The sequence below is a fragment of the Solea solea genome, chromosome 4 (genome assembly GCF_958295425.1).
Source record: "Solea solea chromosome 4, fSolSol10.1, whole genome shotgun sequence".
NCBI classification, from domain to species: domain Eukaryota; kingdom Metazoa; phylum Chordata; class Actinopteri; order Pleuronectiformes; family Soleidae; genus Solea; species Solea solea.
The window spans coordinates 20737444-20757137 of record NC_081137.1 but is presented as its reverse complement, the minus strand read 5'-3'; the positions used below and the strand labels follow the sequence as shown (position 1 = coordinate 20757137).

At 40.9% G+C, this 19694-nt stretch overlaps 3 protein-coding genes and 1 long non-coding RNA gene across 4 annotated transcripts; 2 read left to right on the top strand and 2 right to left on the bottom strand.

Moving 5' to 3' along the window:
- The first annotated feature begins 712 nt into the window (after nt 1-712).
- Nucleotides 713-4619, top strand: alg5 (ALG5 dolichyl-phosphate beta-glucosyltransferase). The gene is made up of 10 exons (XM_058627146.1): nt 713-1022; nt 1693-1861; nt 1997-2043; nt 2198-2266; nt 2398-2490; nt 2590-2703; nt 2806-2865; nt 2948-3099; nt 3588-3673; nt 4074-4619. Exons 1-10 carry the CDS (start codon nt 960-962, stop codon nt 4187-4189), a joined length of 969 nt encoding a protein of 322 aa, XP_058483129.1. The 5' UTR covers nt 713-959; the 3' UTR covers nt 4190-4619.
- Nucleotides 3044-8905, bottom strand: LOC131458243 (uncharacterized). The gene is made up of 4 exons (XR_009240072.1): nt 8822-8905; nt 7477-7723; nt 4054-4243; nt 3044-3129 (listed from the first exon to the last, which is right to left on the bottom strand). It is a non-coding gene; the product is annotated as an uncharacterized LOC131458243 (long non-coding RNA).
- smad9 (SMAD family member 9) lies at nt 8787-16082 on the top strand. Its single transcript, XM_058627145.1, has 8 exons — nt 8787-8917; nt 10418-10935; nt 12328-12543; nt 12846-13109; nt 13770-13880; nt 14128-14349; nt 14899-15155; nt 15325-16082. The coding sequence occupies exons 2-8, from the start codon at nt 10740-10742 to the stop codon at nt 15466-15468; spliced, it is 1410 nt and encodes a 469-aa protein (XP_058483128.1). The 5' UTR covers nt 8787-8917; nt 10418-10739; the 3' UTR covers nt 15469-16082.
- On the bottom strand, nt 16080-19033 carry rfxap (regulatory factor X-associated protein). The gene is made up of 3 exons (XM_058627148.1): nt 18339-19033; nt 16989-17099; nt 16080-16676 (listed from the first exon to the last, which is right to left on the bottom strand). The coding sequence occupies exons 1-3, from the start codon at nt 18765-18767 to the stop codon at nt 16572-16574; spliced, it is 645 nt and encodes a 214-aa protein (XP_058483131.1). The 5' UTR covers nt 18768-19033; the 3' UTR covers nt 16080-16571.
- Nucleotides 19034-19694: the final 661 nt, after the last annotated feature.

Below are 19694 nucleotides of genomic sequence, written 5' to 3'. Positions count from 1 at the left end.
CTATAGTGAGAATGGTGTTGCTGGTTTACAGAAAATCTGATGTGGAGAATGTTACAACATTTTGTTGTAGTCAAAGGCACGGGATGAATGAGCAATAAATAAAAGGAAAAATATAATAAATTTGCCTTTGAGTAATCAAATAAAAGTAATAATATGAATTAATAAATTAATCTATCAATCTGTGTATTTAACTCCACTGTTATTAAGGCTTGAACTTAAAAAACAACATATAACATATAATCAATATTTACAATGAAATAATATATCCAGCAAATAAACATTTTAAAATTCCATATAAACGTATGGGAGCAGCCTGGGATAAAGAACAAGTCAACAGGCAATGGCAGTCTATTATTATATTACTTCCAGAAGTGGAAAGTAATACATGATATTGACTCACGTCACTGTAATTGAGTGGGTTTAAAGAGCTACTTTGTTTACTGTAACTTGAGTATATTTCTAGAGCAGTACTTTTACTTGTACTTAAGTAAAAAACAATTATCAAAATAGTGGTGCTTTTAGGATATTTCAGTACTCTTTCCACCTGTTTTTTTCCATTGTTGGAGTCGTTAAGTTTTAAAAACAATCCGTCACCAGTCTTATGGTTGTTTTCACTCCTGTCCTCTAGGTGTCAGTGTAGGTTTTATTGCAGGGCTCGATACTCTCTTGCCTCAAACGACACTGATGACGTGTCGAGAAAAAACTCATCACTTCCTTGTCCGCGTTGTGTTCAGTTGTGATTGGAGTTCACTGACATGTACACAGACTGAGGAAACTGTCGAGGGCTTTAATTTGGTTCTTTATTCATAAAAAAGAAAACCATAATCTTGTATTTCACCGTGTACCCCAATAAGTTAGAACACGGACCGCGAGACACGAAGTAAAACAAACCAAAATTTGAATTGAGCTAGCTTTTAGCTAGCCACTCTGGGAGGTGACTGCACAGTTACATATGGAAAATGGATTTTCTCTGTGAAATAGTTCAAGCCTTGTTCGCATTAGCAGCTTTAGGTTTTATTGTGGTAAGTAGTTATAATAATGAGTTAATGGGAAAACTAATAGCTTCTTCTTTTTTAACTGGTGTTTTTGCAGTGTGAAGTAGAATTTGTCAAATTGTGTGACAGTGTTTTTACCCAGATACTGTTATTCTGGATTTCTACCCGAGTATCCTGTTTCTGTTTAGTATTGTGGTTTGAGACTTACATGCATGTATTTTCCTTAAATGTCAAACATTTATCATTCTAACTAGGGCTGCAACAATTAATAATGTATTTCATTAGTTTGTGGACAAAGCAAGGCATTTGGGCACATCATAATTTCCAGGTTTGCGAAACACTGCCCAACATTTTTCAGCATTTTATGTACCAAACGATTACTCGAATTGAGAAAATAATCGACACATTAATTTATTATCACAATAATCATTCATTAGTTGCAGCCCTAGTGCTAGCTTTTCTCTTTGCCTCTGCTGACAAACCACATAGTTTTGTCTATTTAAATAAAATATAATGTCGTAATGCAACAACAGGATTAACTGAGGTGGAGATCACAATGTAGTGAAACCCCTGATTGGATTCTGTAATACAATAGTAAACTTTAGGGGTAAAGGCTTCTTTTGCGCTTTACAAGTTATATATTTAATTCATTATATTATTATTGTTATTATTAATAAATGTCATTCTCCTTTTTCAGGTGCTCGTTATAGCACACGTCACGGCCGGAATGGTGAGCTTGACACGCCATGAGAAGGAGAAATACTTCCTCACTGCTTCTGGAGAGAAGGAGCTTTTTCCCAGTTTGCACGATCCCTATTCCAGGCAGCTCTCTGTGGTGATACCAGCCTACAATGAGGAGCTCCGAAGTGAGTGGGGGCGCTGTTGATTGATGTCTTTACAATTGCTTTATAATTTACTTCTTGTTCGATTGACAAATTTGCATAGAACTTACAGTAGAACATAGCAGACACTCATATGTGTGTGACTTTGTGTTATGGCAGTGCCTGTGATGTTGGATGAAGCTATGGAGTACCTAGAAAACAGACAAGTAAGTGTTTTTTATCTATCTATGCTTTGAAAAGACAAAAATGATGCTTTGTCTGGTTCAGTGATACTTAAAGAGGCCAGTAGGTGGCAGCATTCAACTGAAAAAGTGCCTGATGTGAAATAACTCCCTCATTCTTACTCTTGCCTTACTGCAGAAACAAAACTCATCTTTTACATATGAGGTCATTGTGGTTGATGATGGCAGCAAAGACAAAACAACAGAGGTAATCATTTTCAGCTTTTTCACATAATGCTATGAATATTTTTTTTTTAAACTTGTGCTTTACTTAACATTTTAAGATGATAGCAGTTGGGATTTTGCTTTGAGTGAACACTGTTGTGATGACCCTGCCAGGTTGCTTTGCGGTACACAAGAGAGTATGGTGCTGACAAAGTACGGGTCCTGACGCTGGTGAAGAACAAGGGGAAAGGAGGTGCTGTGCGGATGGTGAGCAGTGTCAAATTATGCTGTTTCTGACTGGAGCACAAAACTAATATTTAAGTGATTTAATTAGTTGTAAACACACATGCACCGTCTCAATTGCAGGGAACTCTGAGTTCCAGAGGTAAAGTCATCCTGATGGCAGATGCTGACGGAGCCACAAAGTTTTCTGACCTTGCCAAAGTAGAAGCCGCACTTCAAAACGTCAACCCCAAACCGGTGAGGCCATGTTGAGTTTTTGTTTTTTAAATTCTTTTAAAGTCTTTCATGTATTATTAGATTGTTCAAGGCCTGTCTGAATATCTCTGTGTTCACATTTAGGATAACATGGCAATAGCCTGTGGTTCAAGAGCTCACCTGGAAAAAGATTCTGTCGCTGAGGTAATCGTCTCCCTTCTGTTTGAGAGAGATTGTCTGTCTGTTTAATCATGAACTTACTTACACTCTTGTGTCTTTGTTGTAGAGATCCATGTTTCGTACATTCCTTATGTATGGCTTTCACTTCCTGGTGTGGTTCCTCTGTGTGAGGGGCATCAAGGACACACAGTGCGGCTTCAAGCTTTTCACACGCGAGGCTGCGATCAAGACCTTCTCTTCTCTCCATGTAGAGCGATGGTAAGGGTTTTGATGCCGCTGACAGCCGTTCTGTATGGCAGCCATATCCAAAAGGGATTTTCCAGATATTCTTTGTAATGCTGGCAGCAACACACTTTTGGTAGTTTTAAATCTGCTTTACTGACAATATAAAGGAATGCTGTAAACTGTGAAAATGTCATACAATTATTACACAGTGTGTTTCAGGTAACAGGAAGAACACTCCTAAGAGGAGGTGTGATCAGGCCACATGAATGAAAGCACTTGTTTTTCTAGACTGTTGGTGTAGGGACTTTTTTGTTTTCTGATAAAGGTCATTGCAACTACAAGGACTGTGTTTGTTTGAAATGTAACAATACAATTAATACTATTCCCCAGATTCAGTACCAATTACAATAATGTCAAATAATATTTCCCATACCAAGCACTTGTAATTTAACTGTTCGGTTTCTTTAATGTGATTGAATCTGAATTAAACCTCTCTACACTTTTCTCGTTTCTTCTCACAGGGCTTTTGATGTGGAGCTTCTGTTTATTGCGCAGTGTTTTAAAATCCCCATAGCCGAAGTGGCGGTCAACTGGACTGAAATAGAGGGTAGGTTTTTCACGGAATATGTGGGCGTGTGTCCTCCTATCACTGTTCCACATATCTATAGTTCTATAAATATCTCTATTGGGGTGGGTTTGAAAGTCTGATTATTACCTCTAATATTAATTAACACTTATAAACACACTTTTATACAGTACTTGCTGATCCTTGTGGGTTTTATTGTCATATCTTTTTTTCCTGACATGATGTATTTTCTATATATTTGACTGACAAACAGCGACTGTTGCATTCCTAATCCCACACGGCAGAGCTGCAATTTTAAGTTTTTTCTGATTACATTAATGCAGGGTTTGTCTACTTTTAATTGGTAAAAATGTATATTTCCATTGTCTGTCTCTTAAAATTATAATTTGAGGATTAAGTACCTATTCATCTGCTCTGCCAGGATCCAAGCTCGTTCCATTTTGGAGCTGGCTGCAGATGGGCCGAGATCTGATTTTCATTCGCATGCGCTACTTCACCGGAGCCTGGAAACTGGAATCATCACAGAAGAGCGACTAGCCAATCAGACAGGTCCTGGTATCCTAGAGACAGCCTGTGATTGGACCATCAAACCTTTGAAAGAAAGAGGTGGGATTAAACAACTGTGTCCATCATGTACTGTAACCAACAACAAAAAAAAAGTAGTGGCACAGTTGTGGGGTCCTCATGGTCCTGCCTTGTTTTTTTTATTCAGCTATTGGCTTGTGATAGCCACTGTTACATGCACATTTCTGTTGCCATGGGTTACAGAAAGCCTGTATGAGTGATTCATCAACTTCATGTGTATTTTGTGGCCAGTCAGTAAGTGACAGAGACTTGAAGGAAAGGATGGTGGAAGAGAACACCGTGTTGTCGTTGTTTGATATTTTCTAAGGGGGGAGGGATTGTATTTTGAGGAAACATGGCTCATGAATGACTGAAACCAAAATAAAAGAATGTCAATGGGTAATGCTTTGAAAGTCTTTACGAACAAAACATTTCAGCCTATGACAGAAATGTAATTGTTTATGATTACTGTAAAACTCATAGTCTCATGTTTTGCACTGACTTTGTGGGAGGATTGGAGAGTCAATGAGCAGCAGCAGCAACAAAATAAAAGACCTGAGGGTCCCACCAGGAGTCGGACAGCACCGCACAATGTTGCAGGAAGCAAGCAAGTTTTAAATTGTAACTGTATAATCTGTGATCTACAGTACATTTCATATTAGTTAAAAACCTTGATGCAGAGTCAGATGAAAGATGTAGATTATTTTCCTTAACCTTTAACTAAACCAGAGTAATCCTGAGATTTATAGAGCTCGAAATTTAGCTGTTTACATTTTGTTGTGATAACAGATTTGGTTGGATGTGTCCTGAATGTCCTCCAAATAATCACTGATTATCTAAGATGAGTTACAAGGTCTATGATTCCACTAGTGTTCTCGTACTGGAGACCACTTTTTAAAGTTCTTCATCTTAGTTGCTCTTTCATTCATTTAAATCAAATCGTTATTGTGACTGGGAGAGGAGATATTGTCAAGTTGTCATTCCTAAAGTTTGTTTTACTAGACGTCGAAAAATAAAAACACTACACACCGTGGCACCACTCCCACACTTGGGAGGAGAGCGAGCTAGAGATGTAACGGCTGAGAGTGAAGATTGATTTATTGCACCTCTAATTCTATGATTAATTATCCTGTCAACTGGGCTGCTTTGCTCGGGTGTAAGCGGCAAGCAGGAGAGATTATTTTACTATTGCAAATTCTGAAAAATAGCAGAAATAGGATAATAAATATAAAATTCAACAAATAAAACTATGCACTACAATGCAGTTAGGCTGTTAGATCCTTCACAGATGTATCAGTACTGAAATCTTCCGGGTTTTTACATAAAGTGCACTTGTGATTTATACATTTCCAGTGGTTTGCTATTTCAGTTCACTGCTATTTTTATAGTTTAAGAAAAAATGACTGTTGATTTGTAAGAACAGAGCCTGACTGATATACAGTGTAGTATATAGTTTTGGTTAATGTGGTCTTGTTTACAACACTAGATTTAACGGGGAATACTTTGGTCAGGATAATGTGTCTTCAACTCTAAACTGTTTTTTAGAAATCTCCAGGATCTGTCTCAATGGTTTTATTTTATTTGAGGGCAAACTTGGATTCAACATCTAAAGACCTCAAATGAAGTTAGCTGGGATCAGGATTACAAGGGTTTGTAGAGGGTAAGGGGGGGGATTTATCATGAGATTAGGTTTTCCTTGACATGAAAGAGAGCTGGGAACCCTGGATTACATTCTTATTCGCCAGAATCGTCCCCCCCCCTGCCTTGTTCCCCTCGTATGGATGTTACTGGAAAGTGTCCAGCAGTTTCTGTATGTGAAGTTCATCGTGTAGGAGCTGTTTGTCTGAGGTTTTTCTTTTTTTTACAGCTTGTGTGATGTGATGCGGATGTCTCTGGGGCCTCCCGGAGCCACAGGGAAAGAGCATCCTGTTTGTGCTTTGCCTGAATGTCTGCCTTCTTCTGACCAGACAAGACAAACAGGAGATGCTTCATGATCATAGCTCTGCTCTGTTGTCTCTCATGTCTAGTTTCCTGTCACTATAAAATGATGTGACTTAAGTAAATGTTTAACTGTTACATATGGATAATTAATGGGAGTGAGCGGTCTTCCTTTAACAAATATACGATGCCTTAAATGAAATGGGCGCTTTGCACGGTGGCAATTCTGAGAAAGTCACAGGTGTAAATAATAATAATTAACGATGGCCAGGTTCCATTTAGCCATTGTTATTGTGATCAGTAACACCTGTGCATTCCCTGCTACAAAACACATTCAAATGGCTGCTGTGTGAAGGGGTCATAGATCACTTCTGCAGGTGACGCTGACAATGCCACTGAAGGGAATTCATATGATGATATAATTAATTAAAAATGAATATGAATGCATACATTGAGCCCTCCTCTGAGGCTCTGTGCTCCAGACTTCCCTGGCTTTCGATCACCTATTAAAAGGCCACATCAGCATCAGCATCATTCATATCCCAGTGGTGCGCATTCTCGTCATCCACCTGGTGGTTTGGAATATAAATATCATAAGGGTTTTTCGACCTGATCCCCAGAGTGGTTTCTCTCCGTGTTCCGGAGTATTGTTACGTTCCACAGCAGTTGCTGTAAACTGTGAAAATGTCAAACTTGTAGACTCACTGTCGCCAGCCGGGCTTGCGTCATTAACTGGACCAGTCACCGGCACACTCCCCAATACAAGGATCGTATCCATCCGCAATGAGCAATACCTCAGTGGGAGTCTCATCAGCAAATAGTGAAACCACTAAGAGTCACTCAGTAATAATATTGTGTGTGTGTATATATATATATGTATATACATATATATGTATATACATATATATATATATATATATAGGTGTATGTAATAGAGATATTAACCAGAAAGCCTGATCTATAACTTCACATATTGATTATACCGATATGATAATATCTAATATATACTAATATCCCTGCCCTGGCATATGCTACATTAGTCACTGTAATCTCTATAAGTGTTATAATATAGTATAAGTATAAGTAAATATTAGGAAAATAAAATGGAAAAAAGTGTGTTTGAAATAATAGAAACGAGTGCGAACAGGTGGGATTGTTTACCTTCCTGGTCTCTGTTGGTTAGAGCCCAGTGCTGTTGTTTTAAAGTGGAACTAACTGTGGCAATTCAGAGGGACTATAGGTCGGACTCAGGTGTCGCGCACAAAGGTGTGTGTGTGTGTGTGCGCGCGCACGGTTCTGCTGCTACTACTGAGGAGCCTCACCTCACCGTGAAATCCTTAAAATCCTGGGAAAGTTCCGGGGATGAGGAGAGGGGGGGAGCGGCGTCGGCGTCGGCGGAGGGATCTCATATGCAGGCGCTGCGGTTCCAGCCAAGCTGACGCCGCCGAGGCTGTGTGGCGCTCTCTCTGCTGGGGCTGCAGGAGGAGTGGAGGCTCCGGGCTCTTCAGGCAGACCTGCGTCAATAACGTGTCCGCAGAGGAGCGGAGCAACACCCGGAACATGATGGCACTGTGTTTTCACAATAAAGAGGGGATGTTCGGTTAGAATTACACGAATACAGCTGCATGTAGAATGAAGAGTAGTTTATGAAAACTTACTGTAACACTGTTGCCACCTCTATTTTGGCACTATTTGTCACATAAGATAAGATAGTCCTCCATCCTACAACTTTCATATTTTACTCCAGCTTTTATCTGCTTCTGCCATTTTGCTGCTGTAACAAATTCATTTCACCCATGTGGGATGAAGTCTAATCTCATCAAATCTAATGTTATGGCCATTTAAAAACAATAATCATAAATGTTTGTTGTCCACAGTTTGTTCTACTTAAAAAGAGCACAGGGCAACCAACAGAGGCCAAGAAGGTAAACAATCCCACCTGTTCGCCCTCTTTTATTAAAAAAACGAAACAAAAACAAAACATTTTTAAAGGTATTTTTATACTACTTAGCCTCTTTACACTTGTGTACTGTATTTCTGATTCTGATACTCTATAAATTAACATTCATACATGACATTTAGCTAATTATTAATCTCAATTTTCCTACAAAATCAAAAACTAGCTAAACAAAAAGAAAAATATCTGCCAATAGTCCAACTTTGTGGGTCAATTAAAAATGAACATAAATCGGAAAAAGATGGCATGCAATTAGTAGAATTGTCAATCTTAAATGAATTAAAGCTAGTTACCACACAAAAATCAGTAAATTATTCCCATAATAACATAACATATATAAATAAATCAACCATTAGCCTTGCAGTTTTTTTTTCGTGACATACATTTTATTCTTTTAGTTTACTTTTTATTCTGGTGAGTTTTTAATTGGTATTTTTAATGATGCGTGTCTGTGACGCTTTTATTTTGTAAAGCACTTTGGTCACGTGTGGGTTGTTGTAAATGGATATAGCAATAAAAGTACATTACATTACATTAAATGTATTTACTTTGCGTCATCTTCAGCTGACTCCTTGCAGCGCAGTTCGCTTTTTTATTTTGAAAGCTACGACCGGATGTTAGTGTGACTGAGGCTGCCTTGACGTTTTAACGTCAACACACACACATGCTTGCACACTCACACACACGCACACACGTTGCACGACACACACCTTTTGGCTGGTCTGACCCACAGGAGGACAGGCAGGGAAACCTTCTCAGGCACAGCACAGGACGGAGACTGCGGTGCACTTGTTATCACAACACAGGTGAGCAAATAAAAACATACTTTTATATATAATATATATGTACATACATTTTTATATATATTTATCTATATATATGTATATATAGATATATATAAAAATGTGAATTTCTCATTTATATATATATATATATATAGCCCTGTACAAGTTTCAAAACAATGTTAAAAATGTCTCAGCTGGTACTGTTGCAGAATTGATTGGGGATTAAATATAGTGATAATGTTTATTGTTTATTATTTTTATATAGTTTTGACGCAATTGCACAAACAACATTGAAAATAAATGAATTCAACTTGTGAAAAATGCACTGACGTATAAGTTGACGCAATTAAACAATCATAAAGTCTGCGCTCACCTACAGCAAAGGTGAGGCGTTAATAATAATTAAAAAAAAAAAAAAAGAAAAAGGCGCATAAGTTTGTATTTTTGGTAACGGCACCAAAGATAAAGAAAAGAAAAAGACGTCGGTGTAGTCTTATTAAAGGAAGCTGGCGTGTTTACTTTTAAGGGAAGGGGGGGCGGGTGTCGTAGTGATAAAGCATTAGGTAATTAGCCTATCTGAGCCTGCAGACTGAGAGACGCCAGGCTCCGCAAAAGACTTGATGCCGCACTGAGCTTGTGCGCTTTTGCTGTCATTGTAAAAAAAAAAATAAAAAAAGAAAGAAACCCAGCTGTCCGCGTGTTTGTCCCTGTGTTCCTGCTCACATCACAGCTTATTTACACGTGTTGGGTGGACTGTAAGTGGCATATAATTAAAGAGAAATAGAGGATTTGACCTTCTTTCTTCTTTTTTAAATAAAGTAAACAACAGTAAACTGTAGAGCAGAAGATGAGTGATTTACAGCACAGGCTCCAAAGTAAAGGTGCTTTTGTGCCACATGGGTCAAATATGATACGTGTGTGAGACATACTTCACTTTGAGGACATTCTGATCATGGTTTAGTCCTCACATTTTCACACCATCTTACATTTGTGTGATGTTCACTCGTTTTTTTTTATGGCAGACAGAAAGACAAACACAAAAACAGGGATCTCTCTCTTTCTCCCTCCCTCCCTCCCTTCTTTGAGTCTCTGTGTGTCTGTCTGTCTCCCTCCCTCCCTCTCTCTCTGCCTGTCTCCCCCTCCTGTCCTGTGATGTGTTCTGGCCAGACAGTATGGCTCCTGGGCGTCAGTGGCATGATCATAGAAACAGAGGCCAGAAAGAAAGGACATTCCTCATTGTTGGTGAATCTAGAAATGAGCTCGGGCTGTTTTTCTACCTTTTTTTTCTTTTCGGTGCATGTTTCATATTCACATCGCAGAATAATAACCTTGTTGTTCAGTATGTGGGGTTGGGGTGGAGGGGGGGTGTCTCTCTGTAACAGTGCCTCCTTATCATGGAAAACCCACTCCCAAGTAATCACAACAGTAAACCCCCAATCTCTTTTCTACCTGACCCCTGAACTCTATCTTCACTTTTTTAAGTAAATTAGCCAGTTAATACTCTGTCACATCTCTTGCCAGGTGATTGAAACTGGAGACCTGGACTTGTGGTCGTGCAAGGAGTCACCTCCCCTTTACAGGAGACTTCAAATCCAGAGCTACACGATTGCTTCTGTGCCAACGCAGAGTGGAGATTTAGGGTTTGGGCGGGAGTCCAGCTCCTCCACCAGCACTGCTCGGAAGTAACAACGGAATTCCAAAAAAAGGGCTCCGTTTACACAGACTTTTTTTTTTTACCCTGCTACCTCTGTAAAAACCTCACCTCGTTCTTCTTCTTCACCGTCCTGGCCACGTGTTTGAGTTCTCACTCCTGTAACTTGGACCCACGTCGACTCATCTCAATATGAACTCCTCCAACTCCATCACGTCGCTGTTCTCTTTCACGAGCCCGGCCGTGAAGCGCCTGTTGGGCTGGAAGCAAGGTGATGAAGAGGAGAAGTGGGCGGAGAAGGCCGTGGACTCTCTGGTGAAGAAGCTGAAGAAGAAGAAGGGGGCAATGGAGGAGCTGGAGAGGGCGCTCAGCTGCCCGGGACAGCCCAGTGAGTAACACCTATGAAGTGGATATAGGAACTAAAGCAGGGGGGTCACACACTATGAACTGGACCTTGAATATTTTGTATAATTGTCTGTAGCCTTAGTATAAGACTTTTAGAGGTACTTTAGACCTTGCTTCATCTAATGGTGTGTTTCCACAAGCATGACTCAACTCAACTCGCCTCGGCACAGTTATTTTGCTTTTCTGTCAGCGATAGTACCTGGTTCCTGGTACTTTTCTTTTAGTACCTGCTCAGGCGAGGGTGCCAAGTGTGTTGAGCCGATGCTATTGGTCAGAGTGCCGTCACAGGAAGAGGCACAAGAATCAAGCCGAACGATGCCGAACTGTAGAACGGCTAAAAAGACTTAGTAATCCTGAAAACGTGGGTTCATTGCCAACATTTAGCAAAGGAAATGTGTAAAATCTCATCATTTAACAGAGGAGTCTGGTGTATTTCAGTCCAGTGACTGTGTCAGACGGAGTCTGTGCTTTCGGGTCATGCAGGAAGTACTGAACAAATCTTTAACTGATTCTTATGATTCAGTTACACCGAAAACATCTGCTTTACAAGTCACTAAGTCGCGGCAGTTTCATGCAGCCGTGCTGCGTCGACTATAGTAATGGAAAACCAAACAAACCGTGTAGAGACGAGGAGAGGAGAGACGGTACTATATAGTGTAGAAATGCCTAAAGGCTTATTACACAAATGTTCGTGGAACAACATCCAACGACACATGATAAAAGGGGAGGGGGTGAGCGGAGGTGTGTTACAATCTGCAGTCTCACCATTAGATATTACTAGATTCTTACACACTGGACCTTTAAGATGGAAAATCCGGTTTGTGGTGGACTCAGGTCAAACTGACTGATGTGAGGCACTGTATGGTCTAGTCAGTCGAGGGCCATTTACCACGTGTTTTGTTATGCACATAAATTCTATGTAGTTTGAAAGCAAACGACACATCTAGAGGTAGAATCTCCACGTGATCCACATGCAGCTCGTGCCCAAAAAGATGCAACAGTATTAGAAATATAAAGTGCTCAGTGCTGGGAGTATTTTAATCAAGGCCTCACTAACTAAGATCGCCATTCTGTGTTTTTTTATGTCTTTTCTTTAAGATATAGTGATGAAAATTAATTCTTAGTGGTTTAGGAAAGCAAAACGTTGACGTCTCTGCTCCCTGACAAACACACAGCTTTCTCCTTGTTGTGTCATCTGCAGGAATCTTAACTTAGTGTGAAGGAGGAAGCAGAGGAGTGGCAGCTGTTATCAGCGACAAAACGTTCTGACCACTTTTTGTTTTCAGTCACGTTGCGGGGCCTGATTTTAAATCCCTCGTCCTCTTGTGACTCCTCTGTACTCCACAAGACAAATAAAAACCTTTTCCTCCTTCAGGCAAGTGCGTTACGATTCCTCGGTCACTGGACGGGAGGCTGCAGGTGTCACACAGAAAGGGTTTGCCCCACGTCATCTACTGCAGAGTCTGGCGCTGGCCCGACCTGCAGTCCCACCATGAGCTCAAAGCCCTGGAGTGCTGCGAGTTCCCCTTCGGCTCCAAGCAGAAGGACATCTGCGTCAACCCGTACCACTACAGGCGCGTGGAGACACCTGGTATGTCCCGTTCTAGTGCGGCAACTGTTCAATATCATGCATTTCTGATCCAAACGCCACCGAGGTCTGCACTGCACACAGTGGTGCGCTTAGTTCCTTGCATTTATAGATAGATATACCAAAGAATATCCTCTGAATTTGTTTTTGTTGCTTCAGAAAAAGGTAATTAGTTTAATTTTTGTCTGTAAAGCTTTTATGGATTCTCAAATAGAAAGCAGAACATCTGATCCAATACAGTGTTCCTTTGCCAAAAGGATTGGCAGTAATATGAGCTTTTATAACATTCTTCTTTCTCCTCTCAGTGCTGCCACCGGTTCTGGTCCCACGCCACAGCGAGTTTAACCCTCAGCACAGTTTACTGGCAAAGTTCAGGAACGCCTCTTTGCACAACGAGCCTCTGATGCCCCAGAATGCCACTTACCCGGACTCCTTTCCTCCGCTGCCCTGCTCCACCTTCTCCTCCTCCACCACCACCTCGTCCTCGCTCGGCCAGTCTCCCGCCTCACAGAGTTACCCCGGCTCCCCCAACAGCTCGACAGAACCTGGCAGTCCGTATCACATCACAGGTAGGGATCCTGACAAGAAAACTTGACACTTTGTAAGTGTTACTGTCCATTTTTAAATAAAAGCAGGCCAGCGGGCATTTCTTTTCACCGCCAACCAAAGTAGTTGCTCTCTCTGCTGTGGAAACGTCTGCAGAGAAGAAATACGGAGCACACAAATTTTAGGAAACGGCGAAACACGGCATGTTGTGTCCGGCAGCGGCTCCGTATGGAGTTACTGAAAAAAAAATCCAGTGATCATTTGAGAAGTTAAGGTATTTTACAGTCTGTTCAAATAAAGTGGGAATTAACGGGAAAAAAATCTGTGCATTGACTTTGTATGTAAAGTTGTGATAAATTTGCGTTGCGTCCAGTGCGGACTCAGCACGAGAACAGCAATTTCTGCTGCTTATTTGCATATTAAGCAGCAGAAGTTCCAAGTAGAAATGGACGTATCATCTGGACGATGGAGGTTCAGAGTTTATTTTTAGAGTCAACAAAATACTCTTCAACCTGCACCATTGTCCCCAAGTATCAAAGGACATGTTGAAAGATCTTGCTCCATATTTACATCTTTGCTCTCGTTTGTGCACGTCTACCTTCACTGTCTATAGCTCAGAGTGCATCAAGCTGTTTTCTCAATTCTCTCTCTTTTTTTACCCCTTTGTTATCATGCTTTTGCAGCGGAGACTCCTCCACCTCCGTACAGCATGATGGAGACGAGCCCTCCAGAGGATGTGAAGCCCAACAACTCCACAGTAACCACTAAACTTACGTTTTCCGCCCCACACACAGGTAACAAACACACACAGAAAACAATATACGTTGTAACGTAATAAATGTGTGAATAGATTCATACCAAGGCATTGATTCCTCGATACAGTAGCTCTGCTTGTATTGGCTACTGGAGATTGTGTTGCAAATCAATGGCAGGATGCCTTGTGACAGATTTATGGGAATTTTATGGCAATGTGGTAAAGTATGTGAAATTGAATATCGCACACTGGCCACCTCCAATTCTGCCATCCTTCCCCGTTTCCAGATTTACGGCCCGTGTGCTACGAGGAGCCGGAGTACTGGTGTTCCATCGCGTACTACGAGCTCAACAACCGCGTGGGCGAGACCTTCCACGCGTCGTCGCGCAGCGTCCTGGTGGACGGCTTCACGGACCCGTCCAACAACAAGAACCGCTTCTGCCTCGGCCTGCTGTCCAACGTCAACCGCAACTCGACCATAGAACACACACGCAGGCACATAGGCAAAGGTAGGCTGGACGACCCGTGCAGGTAATTCACATCGGAGAACTCATTTCTTGACGAACTGTAGCCAACACACGTCAGGTCATAGATTTGTCTCACTTGCCTTTCAAACACACAAACATTTCTATCTTTTTGTGCTGAACCCTTCAGGCCACATGTAGTTTTTTTTTTTTTGTTTTTTTTTCTTCTCGTGGTGTAAGAGTTGCTGTTTTTGGACCCGTATCAGGAATCTGTGGGTTACACAAATCTGTCCAGTGTGGTTTTAAAATGATAGGGGTGACACGAAGCGTTGAGGGTTATTTGTCTCCAATTCACAGACACTAATGATGTTCATTCTTTTCAAGTATAAAGATGGCCTTGTGTGTGTTTTTCCCTCTGGTAGAATATGAGAAAAATGCAACTATTTCCGTTTGTGTACGATGAAGTGATTTTAGCTCTTGCTGTATTTGTTTTACTGGCTACTTTTTGTTTCTGTGCTCACAGAAGGGTGTTTTTGTTAAGTTTAGACATTCAAGTTGGTCCCTCTCACTTAAGTATATTTGGTTTTCTTTCAGGTTTACACCTGTACTACGTAGGCGGCGAGGTGTACGCCGAGTGTCTGAGCGACAGCAGCATCTTCGTCCAGAGCCGCAACTGTAACTTCCAACACGGCTTCCACCCCACCACCGTGTGCAAGATCCCCAGCGGCTGCAGCCTGAAGATCTTCAACAACCAGCTGTTTGCGCAGCTCCTCGCGCAGTCTGTCAATCACGGCTTCGAGGTCGTCTACGAGCTCACGAAGATGTGCACCATTCGGATGAGCTTCGTCAAGGTACGGACGGAGCCCTCTGGTGTGACGACGCCATGTAGAGCTGGAAATGTTGTAAATGTAGTGATAATTATCCTTTTTTTTTTTTAACCCCATTTCTACTTGGAACTTTTGGTTTAAAAAGAATTGCCACCTTGCACAGCTGAGATTTACGCCTGCATCTTCTCCTCAGGGCTGGGGCGCCGAATACCATCGTCAAGACGTAACCAGCACCCCCTGCTGGATCGAGGTGCATCTGCACGGGCCCCTGCAGTGGCTCGACAAGGTCCTCACACAGATGGGCTCCCCGCACAATCCCATTTCCTCGGTGTCCTAACATGAAAACACTTGCACACTTTTCTAAAGTGTGCACTCCTGGTCCTCAACACAGGTAGTCGTAGATTCTGTACGCTCTTCTATGTCCGGGTTTTCAGTCCCTACTGTCCTCCTCTTGACATCTCACACTAAATAAGGGGGGGGATATCAGTTATGGCTTCATCATATCATGCAGCAGAACTGAAATTGCAAATCAATGTTCTTTAATTTCAGTATAAGAACATTTATCTTCTCTCTGTGTTCACTCCAAGACATGAAGAATTTGGGATATGTAGGTACTCAAGATTGTGTATTATGAATGTTATTGCTGTCGTATGTATTTCCTGATGTTTTACTGAATGTACTAGTTGCTTTTTTTCTTCATTCCATTAAAGTGTTTTTTTCTTTAAAGTTTAAGTTTATATCATCCACATACCTCGGCCAAAACCCGACAGTCTCCTTAAATTCACTCAAGCTCCTGGACCCCACCCCATGCACCAAAATTTAATGGGTTCTTCCACGGCCCCATACATCATTCCTCTGCAGAGTTCTTCCATAATCCTGCTATGAAAACAACACCAGGTAAAAACAAAACATCCATTGTGGAGGTAATAAAACAACATTTCTCAATGCTGACATCATTATTTTTCATTTAATCTTCACAGCAAGGGTTACTTTCACTTCAGGTGAAAAACAAACAGTACATGACCTCACTGTGTCTTTTTCAACACGGGGACAAACAGTGCAAACCTGAACAGTGTACGTTCCATCAAACATCGCTTGTGTTTCTGCTTCAGGTTCACGGTCATTCAAATGTTCAACATGTCCTGGGAGACTTGATAGAGGCAACACACACACACACACATGCATTGCACAAACTGATTGTCACATGTAACAACAATTGAAGTTCAAAGGAAAACAAAATATAGAGAAGAAGGGTAATAATTCCTTCAGCCAAAACAGTTTTGACAAAATACAGTAAAACGCAAATAAAAAAAAAAGAGGAGAAATCTCATGTTGGCCTGTGATGGCTGACTGCAGAGATTCTTTATAGTGCATGTTTTTAGCCTTTTTTAATCTATTTACACACCCCCAAACACCAGTGGTTGCATTTACCAGCCGACGTCAGCAACCGTGGAACTGCCCCTGTGATTGGCTGCGGCTCTGTGTGGCCAGGAGCTCCTGCTGCTGCTGCAGGAAACTGATCACCTCCGGACTTCGGAGCAGTGACTTGAGGGGGACACACAGATCCAGACGTCAGTGTTATTTTATTATCCTTAGACACACATAGGTGACACATTAAAGGGAAAACTTAATAAATAAATGAATCTGTCTTTCAAAGAGAATATGTTTTCCTGGCATAACTGTGTCCAGTGATATATAGGACATGATTGATGATGGCGTAATAGCATGAAAAGCAACAGAAGTGCCCAGGAGGCTTGTGGTGTCCCCCTCCGAAGATGCTTAAATACTAATTTGTCCTTGAATTTGTGTTATTTGTCAACCTTGTGCACTTGCATTAGGCACCTTGCTGTGACTTACCAGTCTCTTCTGGTTAAGGACCTGCTCTATCAGCGAGGGTCTGGCAGGTCGGTCCCCCATGGCACTAAGGCGCTGTTTGTTCACAGACACAGGCCGCTCCTCTGAGTTTTCCTGTTTACCACAAACATGAGACAAAGCAAACAAACAGAGGGTGTACTAATTGTGATTCCAGTCACAAGTCAAGTCTTTAATAAAAGAATTGGCTTCATCAGCCATGTATTGGTGCACACAAAAGTAATTCAGGCCAGAGCACTAACACAGTAGTGTGAGGACAAAATGAAATTCAGAGAACATCAGCACATGAAGAGTAATCAAGGCTATAGCATCACCTGCTGGCAAAACAGCAATTCCTCACTTTACTATCACAGTAAAGTGAATACTTGTGGTTTCTGAACAAAATAAAGCATTTAGGGACATTATTTTGAGGTTTGGTAAACACTGATTGACACTTCATGAATGAAACAACTAATCGATAGATCGAGAAAATCATGAATAATAAAATTAATTTCTGGTTGCAGCCCTACAAACAGTCTAATATATGAATTTAACACATATAAAGCTGCACAGTATGGTCAAAAAAATCAGAGTGATCCTTTTCATATACAGTGTGATTGACAGATGATTATTTTTCCATCTAAGGCCACCATTAGATTTGTTGTTTTAACATATGGTATGCAACAACAAAACAACTTCTACAAGTTGAAGTATCAAGTAATTAGTGTGACCTACCCTTACACTTAGCATGACCCTGACCTTTAATCCTGGAGTCAAACCTTAATTAATGCTCAGGATATAGAGACCACACAAATTAACTCTTCTTAAAAATGCAAGTCTAAGATTTCCACTTATGATTCTGATACACAAAATAAACCAAAATACAGATTTTAAGTAAATATAAGGATGAAGAACAGCAGTATAATCCAGGACGGTGATGGGAATGGTCGTGTTTAGAGCCAGACATACTCTTGTGCTGTACTGAGAACTTTAAAAACATTGTATATGTAAATATTTGGTGATGTGATAAAGTAGTCTATAAATGAGTTGTGTGTAGTAGGAATGGGATAGGAACAGATACGTTTATACTTCTGCCTTCTATCTGTCTATAATGTTATTAATAAAACCTCTGTTTGTCTTACTATTTCATACTACTTACTATATGACAAATGTCCATCACACCAGGTTTATTCAAGACATGCTTCAGCATTACATACACATGTTGTAGGAGTTAAATTCATTGAGTTTACATCATTCCAATCTGAATGACAATGTTCATATAATTTGTATTGATTTTGCGTGAATATCAAGAAATAAACTAAACATTTTTGATTTAAAAAAGCAGCTCAATCTTACGTCAAGTTTCCCAGTGGACATGGCCTGGTCACTCTTCTTCTTCTTGTACTTGTCTTTGTACATCTTGTTGCGGTGTTTCTTGCACATCCACGGCTTCCTCTGCTTGGCCACCTGCGTCGTGGTCTCCGTGCATCCCTCGTAAGTGCACTGTTTGGGGGCGTTGTCGCCCTCCGAGGTCTCCTCGTCGTTGGGCTCCTCCGGACTGGCGGCGCTGTCCCTGGGATCCGAAGTGTCCAGCACGTCGCTTTCCTCGTCCGGATCGTCCATGTCGTAAGAGGAGACGTTGTTGTCCGGTTCGTGCGGCGTTATCACGTTCCTGCTGTCCACCACCCCGCTCTTACTCACGTAGTAGCGCTGTCCGTCTTTGGTGAACAGGAGAGTGGAGTCTTTGTCTTTATTTGTCGATGGTGGACAGTCATCTTCGCTCATGGCTGCGGCGGTGGACAAAAATAGTAAACAACGGCAAGCTAGCGAGTTAGCTAAATATCATTACTTGACAAGTTAAATTAACTTAGGCGAATTTAGCAATATTTGGACACGTCTTCACTCGCCTTTCCATGCTAGTAAAAATATGACCCTATTACGCTCGTAACTGTCATCAAACACGCAATAATTGTAGGCTAAATGTTAAAAAACGCCTGCCGTATTGTCAGATTTTGACTGGATGGATCATGCTAACGCTGGGAAGCCTTTCTTCTTCGCTGCTTTGGTTTCAGGCACTTACACTCATACACTGACCCCTAGTGTTCAAATGTGGACACTACACTGGAAGAAGAGAGCAGAGCCTCCCAAACTTTGTGGGGTTTTGAGGACTCGTATTTGTAGAATGTAGCACAACATTGAAATGAATTAAGGATCTCAAGTAATCAGTCTTATTATTGGTCAAATATTAATAGTTAAATACTTAGTAAATCAGATTTATTTCAGAACAGAGATTGTGCGTTTCAAATAATTTGGCAAATTGTCTATCTATCTATCTATCTATCTATCTATATGTATGTTATGATCTGACGCTCGTACAAATACAACCAAGTTGTTTTTAAGTTTCATTAACAATTTAATGACCTTGTCTTTTCCACCCTCACCAAATGTGTTAATTTTCCTCAAGTTTTCTCTGCAAAATACAAAAAAAGATGAAAGCTGACATAAAAAAAATATTGCACTAGCATTTTATAATCAATTCTTTAACCTCATACCATGTGGCTTCCAAACTACCCCACTACATAGCCTAACATGGAGCCTTTTCATATTTATATACACATACTGCAACACAATTTTCATCAAATATTAAATGCCGTACTCTCCGATAACTGTTGCCCTTGACCATGGGAAAGCCAAAAGCAAATTATCATGAAG

Excerpts from the sequence above, each read along its gene's own strand:
- alg5 (XM_058627146.1), top strand. The coding sequence starts at position 960 with ATGGATTTTCTCTGTGAAATAGTTCAAGCCTTGTTCGCATTAGCAGCT. Across the intron at positions 1,023-1,692 it reads CAGCTTTAGGTTTTATTGTG|GTGCTCGTTATAGCACACGT; the intron begins GTAAGTAGTTAT and ends CTCCTTTTTCAG. Across the intron at positions 2,044-2,197 it reads AGTACCTAGAAAACAGACAA|AAACAAAACTCATCTTTTAC; the intron begins GTAAGTGTTTTT and ends GCCTTACTGCAG.
- smad9 (XM_058627145.1), top strand. The coding sequence starts at position 10,740 with ATGAACTCCTCCAACTCCATCACGTCGCTGTTCTCTTTCACGAGCCCG. Across the intron at positions 13,110-13,769 it reads CAGTCCGTATCACATCACAG|CGGAGACTCCTCCACCTCCG; the intron begins GTAGGGATCCTG and ends ATGCTTTTGCAG. Across the intron at positions 13,881-14,127 it reads GTTTTCCGCCCCACACACAG|ATTTACGGCCCGTGTGCTAC; the intron begins GTAACAAACACA and ends CCCCGTTTCCAG.
- rfxap (XM_058627148.1), bottom strand. The coding sequence starts at position 18,767 with ATGAGCGAAGATGACTGTCCACCATCGACAAATAAAGACAAAGACTCC. Across the intron at positions 17,100-18,338 it reads TGTCCACTGGGAAACTTGAC|GAAAACTCAGAGGAGCGGCC; the intron begins GTAAGATTGAGC and ends TGTGGTAAACAG. Across the intron at positions 16,677-16,988 it reads TCCTTAACCAGAAGAGACTG|TCACTGCTCCGAAGTCCGGA; the intron begins GTAAGTCACAGC and ends GTCCCCCTCAAG.